Here is a 25309-nt window from a genome sequence, read left to right as displayed (position 1 = left end):
AAGAGAGCGGCGTGAGAGTACAATGACTAGACTGTAGCAGAAGGATGATAATAATCACCACTATATTTCAGAGCCACAGCCTCTAGCAAAAAAACCCATTCTGTAAACTTAATAGGGCAATGGCATATTACTGTTTCAGCATCTCATCGCGCTCTATCTTTCTGCTAAGGAAGACTATCAGGCATACAGAGAGCCACTAGCCTACAAAGATCTCTTGATTGCAATGCGGGCCATTATCATTTATCTATGTTACAGACAAATTATATATCTTCACATGCTAAGCCTGTTGCTAACCCTGCAGAATAATGAGTCGGAGAAGGGAGCCCTCCTCTCTAATGCCTGGTCCTGTCATTGGTATTTATTGGATGCCCTGCATACATTATCAAAGTGATTTAAAAAGTTTCTGGGTAAGGAAAAAAAATAAATAAATAAATAAAATTCAGTTCCCACTGGGATAAAGTGAGCGCACCGTGAACATTAGCGGGATGATACTACAGAACATTTTCTGGGATTTTTTTGCTGAGATGTTGCAGCACATCTGCTGCTGTTTTGGATACCGACTCTTCTCCCTATTGCAATTACGCCTTCTCATTAGAGAGAAACATCCGCTATTGACTGGCTTCCTGGTAACATCTGCTGTGTTTACACTCGGCCTCATTGATAATGCATTACCGCCTATTCCAAGGCTGATGTGCAGGGTAACGCGCTGACATTTGACTCACTGCAATTAATCCCGTCATATCAAAGAGCCCCTGACACGAGGTGTTTGAGATTCAGGCATGTTCCAGGGAGCAGCCTCCATTCGCTTTGCCACTTCTTTCCACTCAAATTAATCGGCTCCCACATAACTGAGGGCAGTGAAAGTTTCATGCCGGCAAGTGGCAGCGTCCAAGTTTGAGACCCTTCCTGAATATTCAATGCATGATACGAGCGCTCCGGGAAAGGAACGTCGCCAATCCTGCCAATGTACGGGTGTCTATGTGGCTTCTCATGTCTGGAAGAAAATCAAGTTCATGAGAAATTCAAAATCAAACAGAGCTTTTGCCCCCCCACACCGTAGTTCTCCTTCATGCAACACAACTGAATACGTTCACTCGAGCTTCTGTCCGTGTCTGAAAATATCTTCTCTAACTTTTTCCTGCAGTCCAAACAAAGACATGCAAGTTCGGCAATGAGGTGACTTTAAATTATCCATAGGTGTTAGCATGAATGCAAATGGCTGTCTGTCTCTCTGGTGTCAGCTCTGAGATTGCACGCTGACCTATCCAGGCTGTACTCTCTCTGTTCCAATACCGGCTTGGATGGGATCCAATGCACATGCCTCTTCAGGATAAGCAGCTACAGCTGGGGGACATTATGAATAGATATATACATTACAAATGCAACGCTGCAGTGGCTTCCACTGTATTGCACATTTATCCAGCTCGCTTTTTAGTCATTGTTTTTCATCCATTTCAGCTGATTCGAGTTCACTTTGAGCCGTCCACTTGAAGAACCTGGCAGAAATTATTATTTTTTTTGTTTACAAGGCACCAATTACAAGACGGCCATCTTACGGCACTCTGCATTCGGATCCATCCGTCCTCGTTAGGAAACTCGGGGTTGCACAGGGCTGAAGCGGATTCCAGCTGATAATAGGTGAAACGCAGGTCACGAGTTCAAGTTGCTAGTCCATCATAGGGCAGAGACACCCTCACCTATAGTAAAGGTTTTGATTATCAATTAACTGAATATGCAGCACAGAATTGAGTTGTAGCCTGTACACCATCGTGTGGCTGCCACCTATTTGTTTATTTAAGCAAAAGATTTAACTTTAAACAGAAAACTGACTGATTTTCCATCATTACTACTATTAGTTGTGGCTATGGCTCAGTTGAAGTGCGGGTTGTCTCTCAGTTGGCAGGTTGCAGGTTTGATTCTCCATCTGTTCATAAGTCGAAGTCTCCTTGAGCAAGAGTTGTGGTAAGACTGAGCCCAAATTGCTCCCAGTGGATGGGCTGAGCGACATGCATAACAGCCGCCTCCACTGATGTGTGAATGTGTGCGTAAACGGGTGAATGTGACCAACATTGTAAAGCGCTTTGGGGGCTAAGCTATAAACCATATTTACATGATTACACATTAATAGATGTATATGTGTTGTTTAATGCAGAGTTTTGGTTACTTTTTCTCAAGTGAAGCCACAGAAAACCTCGACAACCTGTAAAAACCGGCGGAGGAACATGAAAGAAACAGACTTCAGGGTTCGTTTCTCAAGGAGAAGTGAGTTATTGGCTCAGTGGAGAAAAACAGTCAATGACTACAGAAAAAAAAAAGAAGAAAATACTAAAAGCTGTTCAAGAAAACAGCTGGTGTTGGGCACAGCAACAGAAACTTTTCTGATTCCAGAAAGCAGCACTGTAAAGTGGCACTTTCTATGGCTGTTCATTTGAATGATATTTCATATTGCTTAAGATTGAATACAGGGTGTACAATAAAGGGTAAGAAAAATAAGTTGAAGTGGAGAAAAACTAACTTTCGCCCTCACCTGTGAATCCAATCACTATTTTTTTCTCTTCCAGACATTTGAGTAAAGATTTAATGACAAAGCAAGCAAGGTGGGACCCGATTCTTCCTTCCTTTAAACTCGTACAAGGTATTCTTCTCGAATTGATCCACAAAACTCACCTCGGTTAATGAAGCGAGATACAAATGCCACTTGAGCTCGGTTTTGACGCTTTTGTCTGTAGTCACTGCTTTGGTGGAGAATGTATGAGACCTTGAACTTTCTGTGCGCACCAACTTCAAACTACATCGATTTTTATGAAGATTCAGAAAAAGTTCAAACTAAATACTAAGCGTTTAAAATTCTCACTAAGTTAAGCCAAGGTTTTAAAGATGGAGAAATTACTATTTCATTAAGTAATACGGCAAAGGAGACAGTTTGATTGAGATAAAAAAAATAAAATAAAAAACAGCCAACTGACATTCGGTCCAGCTGTCAGATGCAAATGAGCAATCTGAGCCGACTACACTTTAGTTTTATCTCCTTTCCTCTTTAATCCTTACTTTTCGGAAATTTTCCAAAGCCACTTTGCGAACTGAGGCATTACCAGGCCCCTCAAAAACAAAAAAAAAAGACTGTTAGAGGAATAGCTAACAACTCCAGCATCAGTGGAGTCCTGGAATGAACAGAGGGAATTTAGACGAGCACGGAACAGGTGGTAAGTACTGTGTGCAGGACGATATGGAAGATGAAAAAAAAAAAAAAAAAAAAGAACAAGATGAAGGCAAGAGGGTGAAAAGAAGAGTGCAAGTAAAAGCAGAGACTAGAAGTGGATATGAGAAGCAGGCGGATGTTAGGATGGAAGACAACAGCATGGGAGGGTTCCTTCAGGAGCGAGTGAAAAGAAATAAGACAATTGCAACGGATGAGGCAGGTCGGGGGGGGTTGGAGGGTGGTATGGTGCCCCCTCTAGCGTGGCAGGGAGCCGGGCTACTGCTCCTTGGCTGCACTGCCTCTGTGATTATGCATGTAGCAGCCGGGCTGTCAGGCTTCGGGTCCAGCGACTGCGCCGCCACTGAGCTTTATCTTGAAATCCCGATGATTAATGAAGCCGCTGCCGCATTCTGCGTGGAGTAGGTGGACGAGGAATGATCAATCTTAATGAGCTATCTGCTGTCCTCATATTAACTGTGGGGGGAATATAATGTATGGGGCTCCTGGCGGGGCTCCTCTCCTTTAAAATACGATAACGACGGGGAGAAGGAACGAGGGCGAGCAGCTTTCCTTCTTCTGCTTATGACATGCCGTCTCTGCTCAGCTCGCGTCTTCCCTTCCCTCCCCTCGCCTGCCCTCCCCTCTCCTTTTACTCTCGTTCTCGAGACAGAGCTCGAGCCGCACGAGAAACAGTTAGACATCTCAATGGATGCCATCCTTAGCAAAGTTAAAGTAACAGTGTCGGAAGGCAACTTAGGAGCAGCGGTCTCCAAGCCTCTCCTGCCGTTCTAAAATGAGATGTTTGAGTCAATATCATTAATATGTAGCCCCCATATGGACTCGTGGGCCAAGGTTACTCATAAGCATATCACCATGGTATTGCATGTATTCATTTAAGAGAATTACCTGCATAGAGTCCACAGTGATTGGAATAAATTTTAATCTCATTAATAATTTGCATCCCGCTCTTGTGAATCCCATTTAAAGTTCCACAGGAGTTACTTCCCGGTTCAGGAATATTGCAGGAGGTTAGGGAGAGAGGAGGGAGAAGCACATATTTTACATTTTAAGTTAAGTCTGTTTTGGAATCATAATAAGCCCAGTTCTGCTTTAGCTAATCCTGATGTGGATAGCTTTAAGATAATCGCCCCGCACAACACCGCAGTGGTTTTAATTAATTTGCCACTGCTTACTCCACAGAAGCTGATCTGAGTCAGCATATTGAAAATTAAATCTGTCAAAAAAAAAAAATAAAAAAAAATAAAAAAAAATACAACTCTCACACCAGATTCAGTGGTTTATTTTTTCTCAGTGCAAGTTGTGTGTTTGTATAAATTGCAGCGAGGATGGAGTCAAAATGATGTGCATGCCACAAAGTAAAAGAGAGACAGAGAAAGGAAAGAAGAGGGCTTAATTAATGTGCTTGCTATGATTAATAGTCTCAGTGCAGCTATCGCAAACTGACTGTGTTTATAATGACTGGTTTGAAAGGCCTGTCATATACTGGTTGTTAAATCAAAGTATATGTTTATGCATCACTAGAAACACAGATAACACTCAATGCTTGAAGTCCGTTGTAACTATAGACGAATATATCCGAGATGTACGACAGGAAATGGGGACCCATACATGAAACATTATTGCATTAAACAATTCCATAAATCAGTAACAAGGCAACATCACCTCCAATCTAACCTTTAAGCATCCCTGGTGGATCTTGAGAAAACAAAGGAACTCTAGCTCTTGAATAAACAGCACCAGCGCACAAAACCCAGCCTTGTAAACAACCCCTATCTCACCAATTTGGTGATCTATAATGTGCTCACTCAGAGCTAATATCTCTGCAATAATGTGGCGGCGAACCAATATGAAAGTGGACAGTAATGCCCCAGTGCCAATATGCTCGGCCTAAAAGTAAACAAGAGTGAACACGTAATTAAAATCTTACTGAGGCCAAAGTATGAAGGAGGCAGATAAGGGAGACGGAATGGTCCCAGTAGAGGAAAAAGGTTGGTCCTGCGATGGATGCGCCAATCTTGCCAAAGCAAAGTAAATCTCTGATCTTAACTTAGCAAGACATCTTAATTGCATTCACGAGCAGTTCCAGAGCACCGCGGTCTCCGGATGACGGCTGATGTGAGCTGACTGGGAGATGAACTTCCTGGCTAGAGAGGAGGCCCGGTTCTGCTCCATGTAGGCGACGATGGTGAAGTTCATATCCGCATGTGTGTGTGTGTGTGTGCATTGAAGCATGAGCTTGTGCTTCTCCACTGCTGTATGCGTGTGTCTTTGTGTGCGAAAGAGAAAGAGAAAGGGGGGGGGGGGGGGGGGGGGGACAAGGACCGGTAAAGGTGCAGTGAGCTGGAAGAAAACGTAATAATGATGTTTGACATGACAAAAGGGACGAAGAGCCTCAGCACATGCTAAATACGGTGCCTGGTGGCCCGAAAGATCTCTCCGTGACCCCGACACTTCAAAATCAGCGGCCCCCTATTTATAGACATTTACTTGAATAAATTACGTGTCCTCTGCTGGAACAGTGTCCTGTTTGACCACAATACTGTTTCAAACAGCAGTCTTCATTCTGTGTGTGTGTAAAGGGCGACAGCAAGACTATCCCTGATTGTCTGGGTGTTGGAGTTTCCATGTTCTCCCTGAGCACGTGAGGGTTTTTCTCTCTGCTTCCTCCCGCTGTCCCAAAAATCGTTGACTCCCAAATACGGAGTCGGTACGAATGATCCAATTGTCTGTCTGTGTTTGTTCTGTGAGGGACCGCAAACCGGTCCACAGCAAATTAGATAAGGGGTTATAAAAGATGGATGGATTTTAAACAGCAAAAACAATACTTGAATCATCATTCAAGGCTCCAGCATTGATACCAGTTTTCACTTCTGCAACAAACTCAAACATGCAGGAAAAAATACTTCCTCAATGAGATTAATGTGTTTTTCAGTGGCGACTTTTCCTTTAAATGGTGCTCAATCACATTTGCGGCGAGCGGCTCGGTCCATGCTGAGCTCGGCACTAGCTTCCCCTGGCTGATATTCATCAGGACAGCTATCGATTTTAATGACTTGGTCAATAGACACACACTGACTCGGCTCTCAGCATCTCCCACTTTCTCATGCTCGCCCTCCCTCTGTATCCATCTCTTCCACTCTCACCTCCTCCCGAGTACTGGCCTTTTTTCTTTTCTACTGTCCTTTTAAAACAGCAATGTCCCTCATCCTCAATTCCCTCATTTCAGAAAATGTGCAAAGCAGTTATGACTGCTGTGGCTTGAGCTGCAGATGTGGATGGATTATTTAAGAGGAGAAGCCGAGTGCAATTGTGTTTTGATTCTCACAAAATCCGCACTTGAAAGGAACAAAGGAGACAATGAAGAAGGGAAAAAAAAAAAAAAAGATAAGCAAAGGGTGGGTGGTGTGAAGGAAATTAACAATTGGCAAGAAGGTGTGGAGTTTGATTTGTACACCATGACAGGCAGGTATTACGAAAAGCCCTGCTGTGGATGGAGAAAGCAGGTAGGCAGATCACAGCCTGGTGACTGGCGTATCGCAGTAGGTGATGAAGTTAAAAGTGCCTTCAAGCTGCTCAGTGTGAACCTTCACACTCGTGCACACAAACATATGACATTTACGTCACCAAACACATAGACTATATAGTGTAAACAGACACACACATACACACACACACACACACAAATAGACACGGACACAGCGCGAGGAGCACACAGTTGTTGATGTGGCCACTGATGCAGAGCGAAGACAAATTGCTCCCTTTGAAGGCGAAGCCAAATCAAACACAGAGTGTGATTTCTGTCACTGTGGTGTTTGGCTTTAAGGCTGCGAGGCTGACATCTGACAAAACATCCGCGTGGCCAGCCACACCCAACAAGGGCGTGCGTGCACGCGTGCGGCCGTGCGCACGCTCTCACACGGCCTGTTCCGAGGGAGGATTAACGAAGAGCTCTGTCAGCTTCTCCAAGACCCGGGCCGTTGCCGTCAAAAAGCCACAAAACCTTCTCTGCACATCAGTGCTTATTACCAGCATTGTGTCTGGAGGCATAAGCCTTTTCTTCTCTACTGACACAGACATTTAAGTAGTGGCTTCAGTCTTTCAACCGGCTCTCTGATAATAGACTCCAGAAAAATCCAAGATGCTTGTCCGGGATTTGATTAATTCAAGGTACTGCTTATTTGTTGAAGATCTAAATACAAAAAAGACTTGCATAGAAAAAAAAAAAAATGAACCTTCCTCCTGAAATCACTTGTTAGTATCTCTTCTCTAGACACTTTTTAATTCTAGAAATCAGAGGGCTTATTAATAGTGTGTACTTTGTGACTGTACTTGCGTAAAATAATCAGCCGAGTAAAGTGTTGGTGATGTTTTACTTTAAATGTTTCCATTTGCACACATGTGTAATTTCTGCTCTTCACATTCTCAAAACTGGCTCATTACTCAACCATCAACAACCATGGAAAAAAACAAAAAAAAAAAACATTGCAGACTGCTCTAACTGTTCCCGTGCATTGCCGCCATATTGGATGGGTCTCAGTCAAGCACACGGTCTCTTTAATTTAGGTGCAATGTTAAAACCAGTCCACAAAGAATTATATTACGTGGGCTGGATCATTTTACTATAACCAACATTATTTGACCACTCGGAGAACGCTAAAATAAGTAACGCCTAGATTAAACTAGGCTAGAAATAGTGATAATGATCAGATAACTTATAAATCAAGTCAGCCACAATCTAGTTTTTTTTTTTTTTTATCTAATGTTACATTTGTGTTTTTCTCCATGTCCATTTTATGACAAACTAATTTGCAGGTCTGAGAGACCATCATGCATGTGGTTGTACTTATTAACTGGCCAAAAACTGTCAGATTTGCTTGGGGAGCCCATTGAACAAACGCAGTTTGGAATAGAGAAGCATAATTTATCCATAATTTATTGCTTGTTGCGTTGGGTGTTTCACAAACTGAGGCTGCAACATATTTGCCAAACTCGCTGCCCTGAAGTGACATCCAGGAAGCTGTGCAAAACATATCTTTTTCACGGGTATTTGCTCTAAACAGTGCCGATTTTGTGAAGACAGAGAAATAAACTGAATAAACAATTCAAATGTGTCTTTATTTAAACATTTGGAATATTACAGTTCCAAATATGCTTTGGTACGTTTTGTGTTGTAGTATTGTGACAGTATACACACACACACACACACACACACACACACACACACACACACACACACACACACACACACACACACACACACACACACACACACACACACACACACACACACACACACACACACACACACACACACACACACACACACACACACACACAAACACACACACACACACACACACACACACACACACACACATATATATCTACCCTCTGAATGATGTGTTGAGTACCAAGACTCCAAGTTGCTGATTAACAAAAAATCCTTGTAAAATGAAAGTTTTAGGTGGAATTTATTTATCAATCTAATTTCTGACTTAAACCTGTGATACAAATCAGAACTTTTGACATTGCTACTGATGAATCTACTTTGAAAAATATAGCAGTGACACATTTGCGCGTGTGCACCCCAACTACTTAGAATCTGTACTACATTGATACCTATGCAGGTTTTCTTACATAGGTATCAGTACTTTTGGAAGCTCTGACTTTCTCTGATCACAGGGCACATAAATGATTTTAAGTTGCATCCCAGCTTCGAAGAGAATTACTGACAAGTTGCTCTAGTTCCCAATATGTCAATAAAATATGTAGGCCTTTCTTTCTGACTGTAAAATGCTTCGGTTTCTTTTGCAGCTCCAGCTCCGATGTGTGTTACTTTCAATTTCTACCCCCGGATCAGATTTTCCAACTCTCCTCCGCCATGACAGAGCAGCAGATTACTGACCTATGACCTGCAGCAGCTTCCCTACAAGCTTCTTCTCCTCTGTTATTTGCCTGAGCAGAAATTGCCTGCAGCAGGTTGAAGACAACACACCAGACTGGAGGTTCCAGAAGCTAAGGGTGTATTCGCGTTCCCCTGCTTGAGCCGGGCCAGAGTTCTCTTCAGGGAGAAACCCTTTTATTTGGGCGATGTGAAAACTCTGAACCGGATCTAACTCGTGATCTCTGGTCCCCTTGAAATGCTAGATCTCGGTTCGTTTACAAACGATCTTTCGAGTGGGTGGGGTGAGAGGACGTCATGTAGTGTGTAATGCGTTCTGGGCAGTGAACACACAAAGCTATCCACACGATTCAGAAGAAATAGACGCAGAAAGAAAAAGTTGTAAAATATCTCACGGGCAGACGTGGAGTTGTGAGGGAGAAGTAGCTTGAAAGGCGCTCATTGACATCTGGTCTATCGACCACATATCGCGGTTGTTTGCGGCTACCCATTAGCCACAAGCTAATTAGCCTAGCCACCGTGGGCTAAAGCGGCAGGACTTCTGCTTTTGGTTCGGACCAATCAATGAGCCGTGTTTCTTCTTGACGTCCTCTCCGGTCAGTGTTTGTTTTGGGCAAGAGCGCCCCCAAACGAGCAACTGTTGTAACTGCTTGACAATGAACCGAGTCCCGGACTATCCCAATGTGAAAGGCCCCTTCGCCTCTGTATTTTGACACTATGCCACTACAGCAGGGTAGCAGGCATTCTCACAACATTGGTATGCAGTGTTAACTGATTCAAAGCAGCATACATTAAACCCGCCGCTGTTTGGGATTCGTGACTTGTTGGAGTAGGCTGGAAGACGGGTGTGAAAAGAAAAAGGGAACACAAAATGGCAAGACTGACATAAACGGGAAGATACTACAGCACAAAGAGAGCTAGAGAGAGAAAGAGCAGAGGCGCTGGGATAACTCAGAGGGGCACTGCAGTCGGGGGTTACATTGTTGTGATTGCAGCAGCAGAGTTAAGTATTCTCATCAGAAGAGACGCAATGGCAGCTAATTTACTGGTGCTCAACATTTTACCTATTTCCCACTGTCCTTTTGACATTACCACAATGACATGCTTACTAATGTCTATTCAGTGCCAAGCAGGGACAAAAAAAACGAAAAAAAAAAAAAACCCAGATGAAATGCTCGAGGAGATCTGAGATTCAAGTGCCTCTATTTGCAGTTTGACCTTCATACAGGCCTGCACAGGATTTCGAGTGTTGGATGTCTAGAAATTGACACAATGATGTTTCCCTCCTGCCTTTGAAATACAGCAGCCGACGAATTGTTACCATACAAACTGAATATATTAACTTTATCATAGCATGAGTCACAGCAGCAGAGTAACATACAGCAGAATTTTAACAAACCAAGTACAATTTCCTTCCTGTTAAAAACCTTCAGCATTAGGAATGTAATTCCAATTAAATGTATTTGGCTTATTTTGAAGAATACATTTTGACATGTAAACGGTTAATGCTTTGTGACAGCCTATTCAAAAGCAGAAGGTTGAAAGCTCTTATTTGATGGAGACCGGACCAAGCCGACGAGCCTGTCTAATTATCCATTTCCAATTCTACCTGCAGTCTCATTTCAATGTATCACAGGCAGCCCCCAAAATAATTGCTTTTTTGCAATCTACAAGTTCATTTGCACACATTTTATTGATCAAAATGAGTCAGGAAAAAGAAAACAATCTAAACCTAAATTAAAAGCTTCATTAAATGTGAAAATTGGTCGGGGAATTGCGAACATCTGTTTCGAGCGCCCTGCGTCATAAACTCCAAGGTTAAAGCAAACACCAATTTATGGCTCGCAGACTCCGAGCACGGAGCCGTAAGCCACCTTCACGAACGCAGCGTACGTCAACAAGGCTTCAAAAGATTTCTGGGGAGATGAGAGGGTAGACACTGAAAGCTCTTCCCGCCTTGTGTGCGGTGGAACTTTTTCTGTAGTGCAACTAAGAGCAGAGGAAAGGTTAACCGAAGACATTTATAACCGATTCCAGAGTGCCACACACCAGGTGTTGCTGCTGCACTGTAGTTTGAGATCAGTACAACATGTTCTTGTTTCCAAAGAATCCACTCTACGCCGTACTGTAGCTCTTCAGGAGCAGAAAAATCTCTGTTGCTTTAGCTGCACCTCCGTCTCTGTGACCTTGGAGACGCTTTGAAGTGAATTGGCTCTGGTTGCAAGTTGTATTTTAACGTCTTGCTTGGGTGTTTGCAGAGTTGTTTATGGCTGTTGGAATACGAAGCCGCTTTGGTATACAGGCAGAAGCCTGTGTGTTTCATTCCAACACAGCCCCCCATAAGGGGAGGTCACAGGAAAGAGAGAGTGAAGGGTACGTTGATTTAACACGAAACAACTTTCCCTCCTTGAATCCGTTACTAAGCTCACTTTGTCAACCAAGCGGATCTGTTTGGGTTGAGTCTTTGACAGCTGTAGAGAGCAAACCTATAAAAAATAAAATATCTCTCTGTACGGTATGCTACAGGTGAAGATGTTCGTGCTTACCTTTGGGATGTCCCGGGTCGCTGAACTCATATTTCCCGCTCCCGACTGTCCGCAGCATTTGGAGCCCGTTTGGAGCGTCTTGATTGTCTGTGGGCTGGCCGTGGGCCGCTGCCGCCTGTCCGTTAGTGAGGTGCATGGCTGGGGGCTGGATGAGGCTGGGGTGAGAGGTTAAGTGGCCGTTGCCCATCATGCCGTGATGGTTGGGGTGAACCACCTGGTTCGCCTGGGCAGCGAGGGCGGACGGCGTGACTGTCGGCTGGGCTGAGGGGTACGGAGGCTGGCTGGGCATGCTCAGCACCATGGAGGGTGGCTGCTGGGTGGACTGTGGCGTCAGCTGAAAGTGGGCGGTCATGAGGGGGTGTTGCGGATGCACTGAACTCTGAATGGACGGGCTCACTCCGATGATGGGGGACTGCGCTGTGACGGTGTGATTGAAAGAAGGTGGTTGAGGAAGGCCGTAGGTATGGGGCAGGAGGCTCGGCTGGCTTACCGCTACTACCGGTGGAGCCCAGGCTGGACCTGAATGCACACGCAGAAGAAGGAAAATAATGGTATTAACTAAAGTTATGCCCGGTTTATACATCATAGATGTTAGAGTCGAGATATTTCTATACTGCAGCCTGATTTGTGCCATTTTAGTATGCTGTGGGCAAAAATCCCTGAACAAGGGCAGAGTGCTGATTCAAAGTCTGATATTAGATGATCAAATAGAGAAGGAAAACAGCATGAGAAGACAGACTCCAGCTTGAATCTGTTCCTCGCCACGCCACAGCTGTCAGAGTGCCGCTCCACTTCAGTCCAAGTTTGTTTTTGACTCGGGACTTCATATGAAACACAAAATATCTGAAGCGATATACAGATCTGCACCCAAAGTCAATATCATAATAAGATTAAGAGATTTATTTCCCGACAAGACGAACAAATGGTTTGTCTGAATGTGAAGGCATACATGCTCAGTGCATTCGGCATTTGGCACCATTATCTGTGCAGGAGTCTGTGTTTACCCAGACACTCTGAGCCAATCATTTCTCTACCCTGAGGCGTTACATGCTGAGGATGTGCTGGGAAGCCGTGGCCATATTGGACCTGAATGCTGCCTCCCTCACTCCCTCCCTGCCTCTCTCCCTCACTCCTACTCCTTCATCTCCAGCTCTCCTCCTGTCATGGTCCAAGCTCCAAAAATAGCCTACTGCTCTGCTTAAGGGCCAAAGGCTAAATCACAGCATGCAAAAAGCTTAAAAAAAAAAAAGAAGAAGAAGAGGCCCACATTATTCATACCACTAACCCTGCTGATATAATAGTCTGGCCAGAGATGGATGGGGTGGGGGAAGGAAAGAAAAAGAGATAAAGACTGACAGTAAAAAGAAAAGAGTGAAAAGGGAGAGGGTGGGAGTGGAAGACCCCGGAGGAGAGGCCAGCTCAGTTCATAATTCACATGTCATTGAGCTAATCGGCACCAACACCGCATTTCATTTCCCCTCTCTTGTCGCTCATCTTGATAAAGGATTCTAATCAAATGGGCTTGTATATTAGTTCCACATCTAACAGAGGTTTTAATTCAGCAATGGTGTTGATTAGAACTTGACATATACACAACGTATCTGTTCTTCAGATCTGCGTCCTTATCCTGTTCATTTCTTCTACAAAAACATTAATTCCATTAGGGAAGAAGAATTGTATTAACTCAACCAAAAAAATGACCCACATGTATGGCCTCTGCTTAAAAATGCTAGCAAAACGACTCGTCTTGTACTTAGGATTTAATCAGCGAATTCAATTTATTCCTTATTTATGTGCTCCAACAGTTTCCATGAGCCTAAGCGTGGCATCAAGAAGAGATTATTTTTGTACAAAGAAACTAAAGTTGAAACAAAAGTAGTTTTTCAAAGACAAACTTTCTTTAACAGACACAACATGAAGTTTCTGTTGAAAGGAGCCGTTGATTAATTCTGGCATGGTTGGCAGAGAACTTTCTGGCAACACAGTTCAGTGAAGTGTGGAGAGGAGCTGGCTTCGTCGCAAACGCCAGTCACAGTTTGGAATAGCGCGCGCGCACAAATCAATATGCAACACTATGCTTTGGATTTGAGTGTCATATGTGACGGCGCGCTGGGTCGCTGACATCTCACTCTCCTCGCGCCTTACTCCGAGTCGTAGCGTGGGTGTGGGAGCTGCTGTGTTCTGAAGGGTGGGAGGCAGGGAGTGAAACCTCCACACTCTCCCATCACAACTGCTTCTCACCATCTTCTGAAGGATCTCTGCTGAGAAACATTCCTCGCGTAACTGATCGGGCTGTTTAATAATTAATCCGCGAACCCATCTATATGTAAGATATGTGAATTATAATTAGGAGAGGAGATGAGCAAGGAGGCAGCAGCGGTTGGAACATGTTTTGATCATAATTCTTTGCTACTGCAGAGAAGCAGCTGTCTATAATCTGGATTTGTTGAGCCAGAATTTCCATCGGAACAAGCGGCATGCCAGTATTATTCCTAAATGAGGCCCATTTGTGATGAGCAAGAGGCACAGGCCAAGCAGAGCAATGGGAGGAAATTAACAGCTCTAGGGCAGAGCCATTCTGGGTGACTTCATTACAATAAGAGCAAAAAACTTCAACATTGGCTTAACTCGTTAATGTCGGGCCCGTGCAGCGTGCAGTGCCACTTTTGCTCTGTGCGCATTTAAAGTGGCGTGAATAGAATAAGGTCGACGTCAAAATTAGACCCGGTGGAGATCATTTGGAGGACTTGCAGAGTTTCACTCTATAGATTTAATTGAGACTAAATCAGCCCTCAGTTAGCCACACAACATTAACAAGGACAATAAAACGGAAGCAAAGTGCAGGTGGCGGAGATGTGAAATCTGAAGCGAAAGTTGTGAAAGTTGCAGGTTTTCTATACCTTTATCTCAATTTATTTGAGATCACGCTGACATTTAGTAATTATACACATAATTAAGCAGATTTATGTAAAGTTCATGTTTGTGGATGTACATTATGCATGATTGCACACGTAAAGTATGCATACTGTGGAGGCAAGCATGTATTTTATGTAGGGCAAAGCAGTCAAGATGCCTCATTAGCATTGGATGCTAGTGTATCCGGACTGAGGTGGGGTGTTGCACACTCGAATGATACACCCCCGGTGTGTGGTCCATGTACAAGCATACTGATGATGTAAAACTCATCAGGTGGAACTGGTGGATGTGTGAATGTGCCTGGAGGTGCACTTGCATGCGTATGTAAATGCCATGTGCCTGATTCATTACCGGTGGGCTCCCCATCTCGATGTTGCTTGGCAGGGGGCTCATCTGTATCCCACGGTGTGAGCTGGTTGATGGGCGTCTGTCCCCACCTCACCCCCGGAGCAAGCAGGAGTCCTGGGGTCTGGTTGTCTCCGGGAGACAGTCCCGAGACCTGTGACAAGATCAACAACATGTGTTTAGAGCATGATGAGAGAGGAATAAGGAAAATGTCCATGAATAAAACACCCCGCCACTCCGTGTCCGTTTATCTCTAATGCAATGCACCACGTTTAAAAAAAGACTACATGAACTGTTTTATCAGCAACTAGGGTTTAAATACAAGTGCAGAGTTTATGGTTTGAGTGAAAAATGCTTGAAATCACAGCAATCTGAACTGTTCTTTAAGGTCTTAAAGTGAGCCGTGATGATGGAGTTGTGTTGTATAATTGGCTGAGTGAGTGATGATAACAGCCTATATATAATGGGAATGAGGGGGAAAAATTCCATTCACGGCCTTAAGAGTCTTTGCAGAAAGGCCAAGCTTTCCCTTTTTGTATATTCAAAACAAATAACTTTCATTATGAACAAGGTTTCAAATCCTTCCCATGAAATTTTGTACTTTATTAAACATTGTGTCTAAAGGAAAATAATGGAACTATAAAAATCAAATAAGACAAACAGAGTAAATAAAGTAAAGGCTTCTTGCTGGGATGAGGGAAAAAGGAAATGGAATTTCAAAGGAGAAAATGAAAAGTGGGCTGACAATGTGTGTGTTGGGTGGGTGAATCCGACGCAACTTCACCCAACCAAACTAAGAGCTCCCTAAGCCTTTCTCTGCACCCACATCTCTAATATTTCGCTCTGGTAGGGGAGTAAGAAATGTTATCAGGCAAGCACAGGCTGATGAAAACACAGGGTCAATCACCACTGGACCCGTGAGCAATATTCGCCTCTCCCTATCTGCAGTTTGGATGCTCGGTCTAACAACCAGGCAGGGAGAGGGCAGAGCCAAGCCTCATTCGCCTGCTTGCTCCAGCCAGCCTCCTGAGTTAATAGAAAAGACCTGGTCACCAGGCCCCTCCTGTGTCCCCCCTGGCTGATCCTTCCATCCCTCCCCTCTATCCCTCAATTCCATTATCCTCACCTGACCCGGTGTCCACTTCATCAAGCACGCCATCATGCATTCCAGCAGCTGTGTGGACAAAGCCCGACGGCGCTCCGGCTGACCACACAACGGCAAAACTGCCATCCAAACAATTCCAGTCACATTGAATTAATGCATGGCTTTACATATCAGGTTGATCCCGCTCCTGGAAAGATTTCCCTTCCCAGCTTCGAGACAGATTTATCACAGCTTCACAGGGGCCTGGAACACTTGAAGATATTACATGGTGCTACTGAAGCAACGCAACATCTGCTGTCTAATAAACAACTTCACAGCAGCAGACAAGTTCAATGAGTGTCACTGGCTTGATAAATCTATACTGAAAGTTATCTGACAGTTTGCTAGTGCTGGGGGCAAAAGAGGGAGTGAGAGAGAGAGAGAGAGAGAGAGAGAATGCGGCTGGGTTTAAGGGAGAAGACGGGCTGTCAGGTCTTTTTGTCCAGCTCAACCTGTCGACTTCAGACAAGAGAAAACTGAAATGGTTTACTCAGAGAATGCCCTCAGCGCTCAATTCCATCTGAGAGCCCTGGAGACTCGAGGAAAGAACATTCTGGCCATTTTCAAGGTGAGGAGTTGCTTTCTATAGCCCACTATTTGTTTTAATGAGTGTTTTCTTCCCCCGCTCCGTGTGCTTTTACTGTATTCCTCTCCAACCAAGCTTTACTCTCCCCTCTATACAAGCAGCTCCTCATTAACTCGCAGCATTGACTCTCTTACTTTCCTTGAGCCCGGCACCTGCCTCATAACATTCTCTCATTAGTACTCCCACCCATTTACCCAAAACAGAGGAGGAAAAAAAAAAAAATACCAGGGAAGAGCTCTCCCGCTGAAAGACAATCCATCTGTCACAGTTTTAGTGCACCAGGTAAAAGAGAAGAAAAAAGGTTCTTAGTCAGCGCCATCACACTGACAGCGTATCAGCGCCGCTCGGGAACAATCCTGACTCGAAAATGATCAAGGTTAGATAGGAAACACGCACGCACACACACACACACACACACACACACACACACACACACACACACACACACACACACACACACACACACACACACACACACCGACACATACACACAGGAAACATTAGTGTGTATGCACACACAGCAGGCGAAGAATACATGTACACACACACGTACGGAAGCCAGGATGTATCAGACGGGATGTTTATTAAGATGGCAGACTTGCTGCAGGCAGGCAGGAAAGGTACTGTAGGTTCTGGGACAGCGCCTGCCATTTTCTCTCAATTTTATTTGCTCTCCCTATTTCCAGTCCCCTCCTCCCTGGCCACCCATTATCACCGGGCAGCAGATGGTTTCCTCTGACTCGACAAAAACCATGCTGGAGAAGAGGTGGGGAGCTAGATAAATAATTTTTGAGTCGTGCCAAGCCATTCTGTGTTTGCTGTCAAGCTCGCTGGGGAGGGATTTCTTTCCGTCATATGCAACATCCCTGCATATGGACCGCATGCTGCAGGTGTTGAATGTGACACTACAACACGAACAATATTACATCGCATGTAACTTTTGAAACAATCAAAGTGTACCGTCCCAGCTTAATTTTATTATTTCTGCATTGGCCCAACAATGAAGAATAGCATCTGCACATCACAGAAGTTTTTTTTTTTGTGTTGTCTTATCATTGTTTAACTTTTTAAAGCACTAATTTGGCTCGTTAAATGGCCACTAAATTTGATGCCAATGTGCTTAAAAATATTCACAAAGCATCTAAACTTAAGAGCAGCCCGTGGAAGGTTTGTTCATTCTCGAACAGTAAAGAATCGGCTCAATAAATTCCTCAGAACTTGAATGCGCCATCCGTCTGTTACTTCAGCTCACATATGCACGTACAGTGAAACTGTAAGAATACTCTCCTCCTCTCAAACCTCTGAAGGTTGCAAACATGTCCACATCGGTGTGGTTCAGACGGCAAGACAAACATCAAGACGAATCAGGATGAAATATATACTTGTCCTGCCATATATTCATCTGGGCAGCAGATACAGTCTTTTTCTGGTAGGCCTATCAGCTATTTTTCGGACAAAGCGCACGCCGACATCTGTCACTATATGTGCACTCTGCCATCCTGCAGCAGCGGATGCTGTTATTTTTGCCTAACAGCACCCCTCTCTCTCTCTCTCTACTGGCCGCCATCTGCCATGGGTACATATAGGAGGGGGCCTCGTGGTGATCCGGAGCTCTGGGCTTTGATTGCTTTGGGTTATCCACAACATCCACATCCAAATAAACAGAAAGCATTTGCTCACGGCTTTGTGTTTGCCTTTGCATTTTGTTCGAGCCAGTCCTGGGCTGGGTGAGTTATTGCACTGGTTCAATCCGATAAAAACACCAAGAAAAAACGCAAGGCTGCCTGGAAATCCTCGCAGCCACTGACATTCTGCATAAGCTCCCGTTCTTTGTAGCTATACTGTACTTGTGATATGGGCTGGTGTGGCTAAGCCCGAACATATAGCGCCGCCATCAAGTAGAGAGACAGCTTTAGTTTCCCCGGAGAAATTACTTTACGGCTCAACTTGGGGGGAGAAAGAAAGAAAGAGAGAGAGAGAGAGAGAGAGAGAGAGAGAGAGGGAGAGAGAGAGAGAGAGAGAGAGAGAGAGGGATGAGTATGTCTGTAACACCCAGATCCCATTGGGGTAAACAACATTACAGCACACACTGATCAAATCAACTAACTGCTATGAGATTTAATAACAGCTCTGGGTGAAAAAGAGTTGTAGTAAGGGCAAAGGCGGTTTGGAGAAAGAATGAACAGGAGGAGAGAAAAATGGGGAGAGGAGGGTTTTAAATCGACTCATACAAACACATTCTGGTTGTGTGGAAATACCGCACTTTTCAAATGTCCGTGCGTCCCATTAATCTTCTACAGCTGAATATCCAGCTACCCAACATTCACAGCGACAGGCAATTTGGAAACACCCAATAACCTAACGCGCATGTCCATTCTAGAGAACCCACAGAGACGCAGGAAGAACATGCAAACTCCAGGTTAAAAAAAAAAAAAGCTTAAAAAAACCCCAACGCTGTAGTTAATTACAATCCACCTTTTAACATTCTGTGTTCTTGTGATGGCGAAGCTCTTTACTCACGAGCATAAAAACAACAGACTGCAAGCAAGGAGGAGGTTCACTGTTGTGTGATATCACTCAGCTGGTATGGTAATCAGGCAGGCCTGTTAATGCGCAGTTGTTTCCCTGATAGGTTTATCCGTTAATTTTTTTTATTTATTTTTTTTTCCCTCTTCCGAACAGATGGACCGAGAAGGCTCGTGGACTGTTGGTGGTCCAGCATGGAGCTGCCATTATGGTTTCATTTAAATGCATCCAAAACACAATGCCACCTCCACAATGAGCCGGCTATCTCCGGGGAGATGCATGTACACAAATTTAATCATAATCAAAATTTCAATAACAGCAGTGGCCGCCGTATCTTGCTATATTGGCCGCACCCGTAAAATAATATCACACTGTAATTCCGAGCCATGAACAAATCATCAGAAACAGTGTGTGCAGGCAGGGAAATGGAATGTAACTCCAGCAGAATGGCTTTTTCTTCCCTTTGGCCAGGCACGGACTGATACAGTGAATTTGGTTGAAATGTAGAGGGTGATGGAAATAATGGCTTTTCTCAGAGAAAAGAAACGGAAAGAACGGCAGTGAAGGAAAGAGTGAAAGATTGAGAGGCAGAGTAAGACAAACCCATCCATCACGTAGCCTTGTATCATTGCCTCTGACAGACCATTTTCAGCTTTTCTAAAATGGAGAGGGAGGAAGAAAAAAAAAAAAAAAAACTCTCCCCTTTACCCCCCCCCCCTCCACCTCCGTGCTCAGACTCGAACCAAGTGTGGTCCGACACTGACCAGGAGCGCTTAGCAGCGTACAAAAGCGCGCACCTCATTCCCTTTCGGACATTATTCACTTACTGTATAAAGGTATCTCCTCTCCATGACAAGGCGCTGACACCTAAATGTGAAGTGGATTTGTTCTGGACTTCCGTCATAATGGTGCTGAACGCTGGAGCCGGACCACGGGGCGGCTGTGTCCAATCTATTAGACTGGAACATAGCGGAGCATCGCACACGTAAACAAAGACACTACTGCGCCATTTTTGGCAGCCATCTTACAAACGAGCCGAGCACCAACGCGCTGAACGGTGCGGTGCCATAGACAGCGACGGTGCGTATTCAATGTCATGGCTGCATGCTGACGAGGCAGGCAGGGAATCGAGGTGATACTTTTCTTTTTTCTTACTGTGAAATGCGATCCGGTGCCGCGATTAGACTTATCTACCGCACCATGGAAGGTAAAAATGTTTGCATTTCTTCAGCGTTACAAATATCCTGTGGTGTTTAAAGACGTTGGTGTGCACTGAAAAAAACCCTCCGAGCCTCACTGACTACTAAAATCGTCCGAAAAAATGAATAAAGATTAGAATCTATAATAGATATAAAATTCCTTTGTGCTGACCGAGGTTGAAATTAATTAGAAAAGGTGTTCAGGTATGATCGTGACTGCACAAGCTCGGTATCAGAAAAATTCTGGAGCAACACTGTGAATACAAACCTAGTGCGTAACCCCCGTGTTTTCCCATTATTTCTGCACATAAAATGAATGAATATAGCAGAGAGGGGCGTCAGGATCTAAGAAGTAGAAACAATATCTCAAAAATGCTGTCACACTTAAAAATGAAACCTTGAAAATCTGATTATTTATAACGTGGGCAAAAGGGCAACATGCGGCACCAGACTCCAATAGTTGCAGTTTTACGGGTTAACTGGAGGAGAATAGTAATTTAATAAATAAAATAAAGAAATTCCCAGATATGAATAGCATTTGCTATGAACTACATGCCTGCTGATTTGATAAACTTGATTCAAGGACATATAGTAACTTATTTTCTTTAAACATATTTGTAATCTTAAGTCTCATATATCCTCGTATTTGAGGTGCTCAGCCACAATCTGCCCCTTTCACAGTAAATACTAAACTTTCCCAGACCTCGCATTGATGAAAGCAGCCCCTCTTTGGAGTAAACATTCTGTCTCAACATTTTTTATTTGTTTTTTTCCCGAGAAACATATTTTTTGTGCTTGGCACAGGTTCATAACGTCTACCTCTTTCTTAAAGACATAAAACAGTTTAAGGAAGAGGCATATCCATAGTCACCATCTGGATTGAGGCAATATCCCTTTAAACAAGACAAATGTCAGCCATTACAGGTGGTTGGCTGCTCGTGACTGGCAGTTTGCACACTGAAATTTGAAAATCTAAACACAGTGGATCCTTCCAGGCGCCAGCACTAAACACTGACCTCCCGGCATCACAACAGACAAACATAATGAAAACACACAATGCGGGCGCCTGACGGGTATATATGCTATTGATGTAGCACAGACGGGGCTACGGATACAGACTCTATAATTTCCAGCCCCGGGCCAAACGAGTGAAGGGGAACGGACTTCGCTTCTACTGAAAATTCCAGCTAAGACACTCCGACAGCTCCTGGCTCGACACGCACGTTCCAGAAAAGAGAAGCGTGATCGCAGGGGCGAGGCCGACAAGCTTCAGTGCAATAGCAGGGCTGCAAACCCCGCTTAATATCCCATGAGTGCACCGAGGTTGCAGCGTTTGCCCTCCAAACCCTACTGCAACCCCTCCTTTTCTTTGTGTTTTCTTTCCTCCTGCACAAGTGGCCAGGCTGCTGTGAACCTCTCTTATCTGAGGGAGTAAGCAGCATGCCGAGGCTTCTTAGGAGAGGGCGGCCGGTGCTTGGACATGTGAGCTGTGGAGACTTCCTAATGTCATGGTAACACCTCCCGATGGAGATTGTCAGGGACTATGTTGCCCTCCTTTGGAACTGGCCAGAACAGTTAAGAGACACAGGTCTCCAGCAGGCCATGACCCTGCCTGATATGTGGTGAGTGTTCGGGGAGAGAAATATCCACTGCCTGTCACAGCAGCAGCGTCTGAGACTCGGTGACAACCGTGTGGCTTCTTGTCTGAGGATGAAACTGAAATGAAATGACCATCTTGTCTGGCCTTATGTGTGTGCACCTGCGCGTGCGAGCTGTAATGAACGAGCGTCAACTGGGCAAACAGCCATTTAGTGCAGGAAATAAATTGAATTTATATTGATATCGCAATATGAAGGGAAACAATATCTACTTTGCCAAGAGTGCAGTGTGGGGAGTTGCTAAATGCATTTTACAATGCATGCAATCTGCAAGCTAAATACAGGGATGTTCTGGCAGATAGGCCAAATAGCAGATGACCATATGGCAGATCTGCAAATAAAGGGCGGGAAATTCAGCGGAAACACACTCACACTTCTGTAATGTTCAAGGACCAAACAAGCATATTGTCCAAATAAAAGAATTTCATTACCACCATGGACATGCAGACCTTCTGTGGCCGTGCAACACACAGTAATGCACTTCTGCATTGCCTTGACAAAGGGTGAATGTTTCTGCTGGCACTGGGCTCCTCGCTTGGCGAAGTTACAGAATGTACAGTGTGTGTGTGTGAAAAGGCAAGGTTTGAAAAACTTGAATTAAATCTTTCACTGCTTTTACTTCTTTTGATCAAGGGCAGAGTGTATTAAAAATTGTCGGACCAAACATTTAACCTCATTTTGGCGAAAACCTTTCATTCTCCCTCGGAACCTTTACATCTTCTTCTCCCTCATTGAGTATTTGTAACTTTGACCGTGATCTCACAAGGTAGAACTTTCATTTCTTCAATGCCTGTGTTCACAAACAACGGTTAAATGCCGCTGAAAGTATCTCTATCGGAAGCAAGTTTGTCCCATAAAGAGATAAAAAAAACAAAAAACAACAACAAACATGGCCTCAACATCTACGGTGCAAAGATAGACTGTCCAGCGAGCACGTTAGATGAACTGAACCAAGCATTTGACATTCACTCTGTGATGCATGCAGACACATATAGCTTATAAAACTGACAGAGCAGACAGCCGGTTAGATGGATGCTACTACCCTGTGGAGCCTCCTATTGACATTTGCTGGGCGATGAAAGACCGGGCCAAAAAATAAATAAATAAATAAATAAATAAATCCTCTTTGGTCAATAGGGACCGCAAGTACAGAACAGTTAGCTTTCAGGCCAGCGCCCGCGTTGGTCTGACAAAATGCCTAAATATGCTCTCTGAAAAAGCAACTTTCAAACCAGATGGCACTAAAAGAAGAAGAAGAAAAAAAAAAAAAAAAGCCAGTATTTTTGCTCCATATCCCGTCATCAAGCACAGGATTTGGACTGCTAAAATAAACACACCGAAGCATTTTATGCTGTTACATCACCTCGGCACCCGGAAGGCAAAATCTCTAATCAGACTACAAGTGTGAGTAATTAAAGTGAAAATACAGGCACAGCCAGTGGCCAGTATTTTGCTGTGAATGTGCATAATTAAGGCTTGCTATGGCGGAGCACGATGACAGCACAATGATCGAATTTATCAGCTCCACTCGCATGAACTCCGGACATTGAAACGAATATACCAGTTGGCTGAAGAGTTCCTCTCACCTTTCACTGAGGCTTCTAAAAATAGAGATATTAAGCAGAGTACAGCAGAATCTGCATTACAGCACTGTCAAATCAAAACCCCTGATGGCTCCACTAAGATATATAATTACCACTGTGCCTCCACCCGTGGCATCATTTTATCAGCCCTTCTTTTTTTTGGAAAATACTAAAGCCTTTCTTGGTGAAAGGACAAAAATTAAAGAAGTAAGTGCCCCAGTTCTATACATAGCACAGAAAGAAAAGAAACTTGAGTTTGGTAGGTTATTCTCTGTTGTTGGCAAAGCCTGTTAATCTCACTTTTACCCATATGCATTTGTGGCATAAGCAGCTGAACTGAGAGTGTGGATTGTGGCCGGTAAGTTTTGCCAAAGCTTACTCTGCTATTGCGCTTGTAAGTTTCTGGCTGGCAGTCTTGACCTCAACCCCGCCGAACACGAGCGACTAACACGAATACGTTGGATGACTTGTGGGAATGGAACGACATCCCACTGCCGAGTGTGAACAGACCATAAAGAGGAGGTGCCAGGATGTTGTGGTTGTGCACCGCGGTTCGTCACACTTACTGAGGCGTTCTCAAAAAGCTCAACCTCCGAGCCATTTTCAAAAAGTTGCAACCACCGTTGTGTGAATGGACACACGGAACGCGATGAAAGTTTTTGGCCTTTTCACTCGAAAACGTTTTTCAGGGCTGTAACCCATACACTCTGCTGTTCATCCCACAAATTCCTCTTCCGTACACCAATCAAAAAGGCAATACAAAGGCTTTTTTTTCTTACAACAGAATATGAATAATTTATCCGAGGCTGTATTTGCCAAAAATGCATGGCTCTGGCAGTAACGTGTGTAACCTGTGGTGGCGTTTTAACCTTTGAGGTTTCAGTCTTAGAACTTCAGCACTGCTACCCCAGCCGCCCCACCCCCCCACAACCCTCTTCCCCCTTGGGGTTTGAGAGGAGACTGAAAGACTGGTTTTATCCCACAAGATGAAGTGGTCAGTGCAGCTCTGAGCTCCTGCGAGCACACGGGGGGAGTCCACACAGCGCGCTGCTTGGGGTAAGATATACACTGGTGAGACATGCTGGGATCATTAGAGACCCAAGTCTCCTAAAGAAGCAGAGAAATATCCATGAACTACACTGCGGCAGGTGGATAAACAGACGTTCTCTTGAATTATGGCAGGATTTTCTTTTTTTTCCTCCTTTCTTTTATCGGCTTGGCGCTGCCTTTCATGCGCCTGTGAATGAGCCTCTCCTGATTTGGCCTAATGTTGTTTTTTCAAATGCTAATGCTGTTCTATAGAGATGGCAAAAGTAATTTCAAGGTCCATCTCCTGTGTTCTTGTGTCGCGAGTTAAAACTGACAAGTAAAATTAGGATGTTTTTGAAAATGTGGTGGATGTCTCCGTGCTTGTTTTGTGTCCTTAAAAGTGTGCAACTAAAAAAGAATTTAAAAAAAAAAGGAAAAACAACAACAAACAGTTCAATCCAGCTGAACTCCTGTTTTATAACATTCAAGTCTACAGAAATACCGTCAAGGAATTGAGAAATCATTTATTCCACAGTGAATGCCACTCAAAAAAACGTGTATAATGGGCGATGATCTCCATTGTAATTGTAAAAGATTCACACCCGTCTTGTTACTTTTCTATAAATGCTGAAAAAGCTCTGTGCAGTCTTCAAGT

General features: G+C 44.1%; 1 protein-coding gene across 1 annotated transcript in view; it reads right to left on the bottom strand.

The window, feature by feature from the left end:
* klhl29 (kelch like family member 29) overlaps positions 1-25309 on the bottom strand; it is a 244400-nt gene that overhangs the window by 105841 nt on the left and 113250 nt on the right. The window contains exons 4-5 of the mRNA XM_080491025.1: positions 14936-15083; positions 11669-12187 (exon numbers count right to left, since the gene is read on the bottom strand). Of these exons, the coding sequence (XP_080347151.1) occupies positions 11669-12187; positions 14936-15083 (667 nt within the window). The remainder of the gene's footprint in view (positions 1-11668; positions 12188-14935; positions 15084-25309) is intronic.

Source organism: Lipophrys pholis, assembly GCF_963383615.2.
Source record: "Lipophrys pholis genome assembly, chromosome: 21".
Lineage (NCBI taxonomy): Eukaryota > Metazoa > Chordata > Actinopteri > Blenniiformes > Blenniidae > Lipophrys > Lipophrys pholis.
This window is presented reverse-complemented; position numbering and strand designations above follow the sequence as displayed.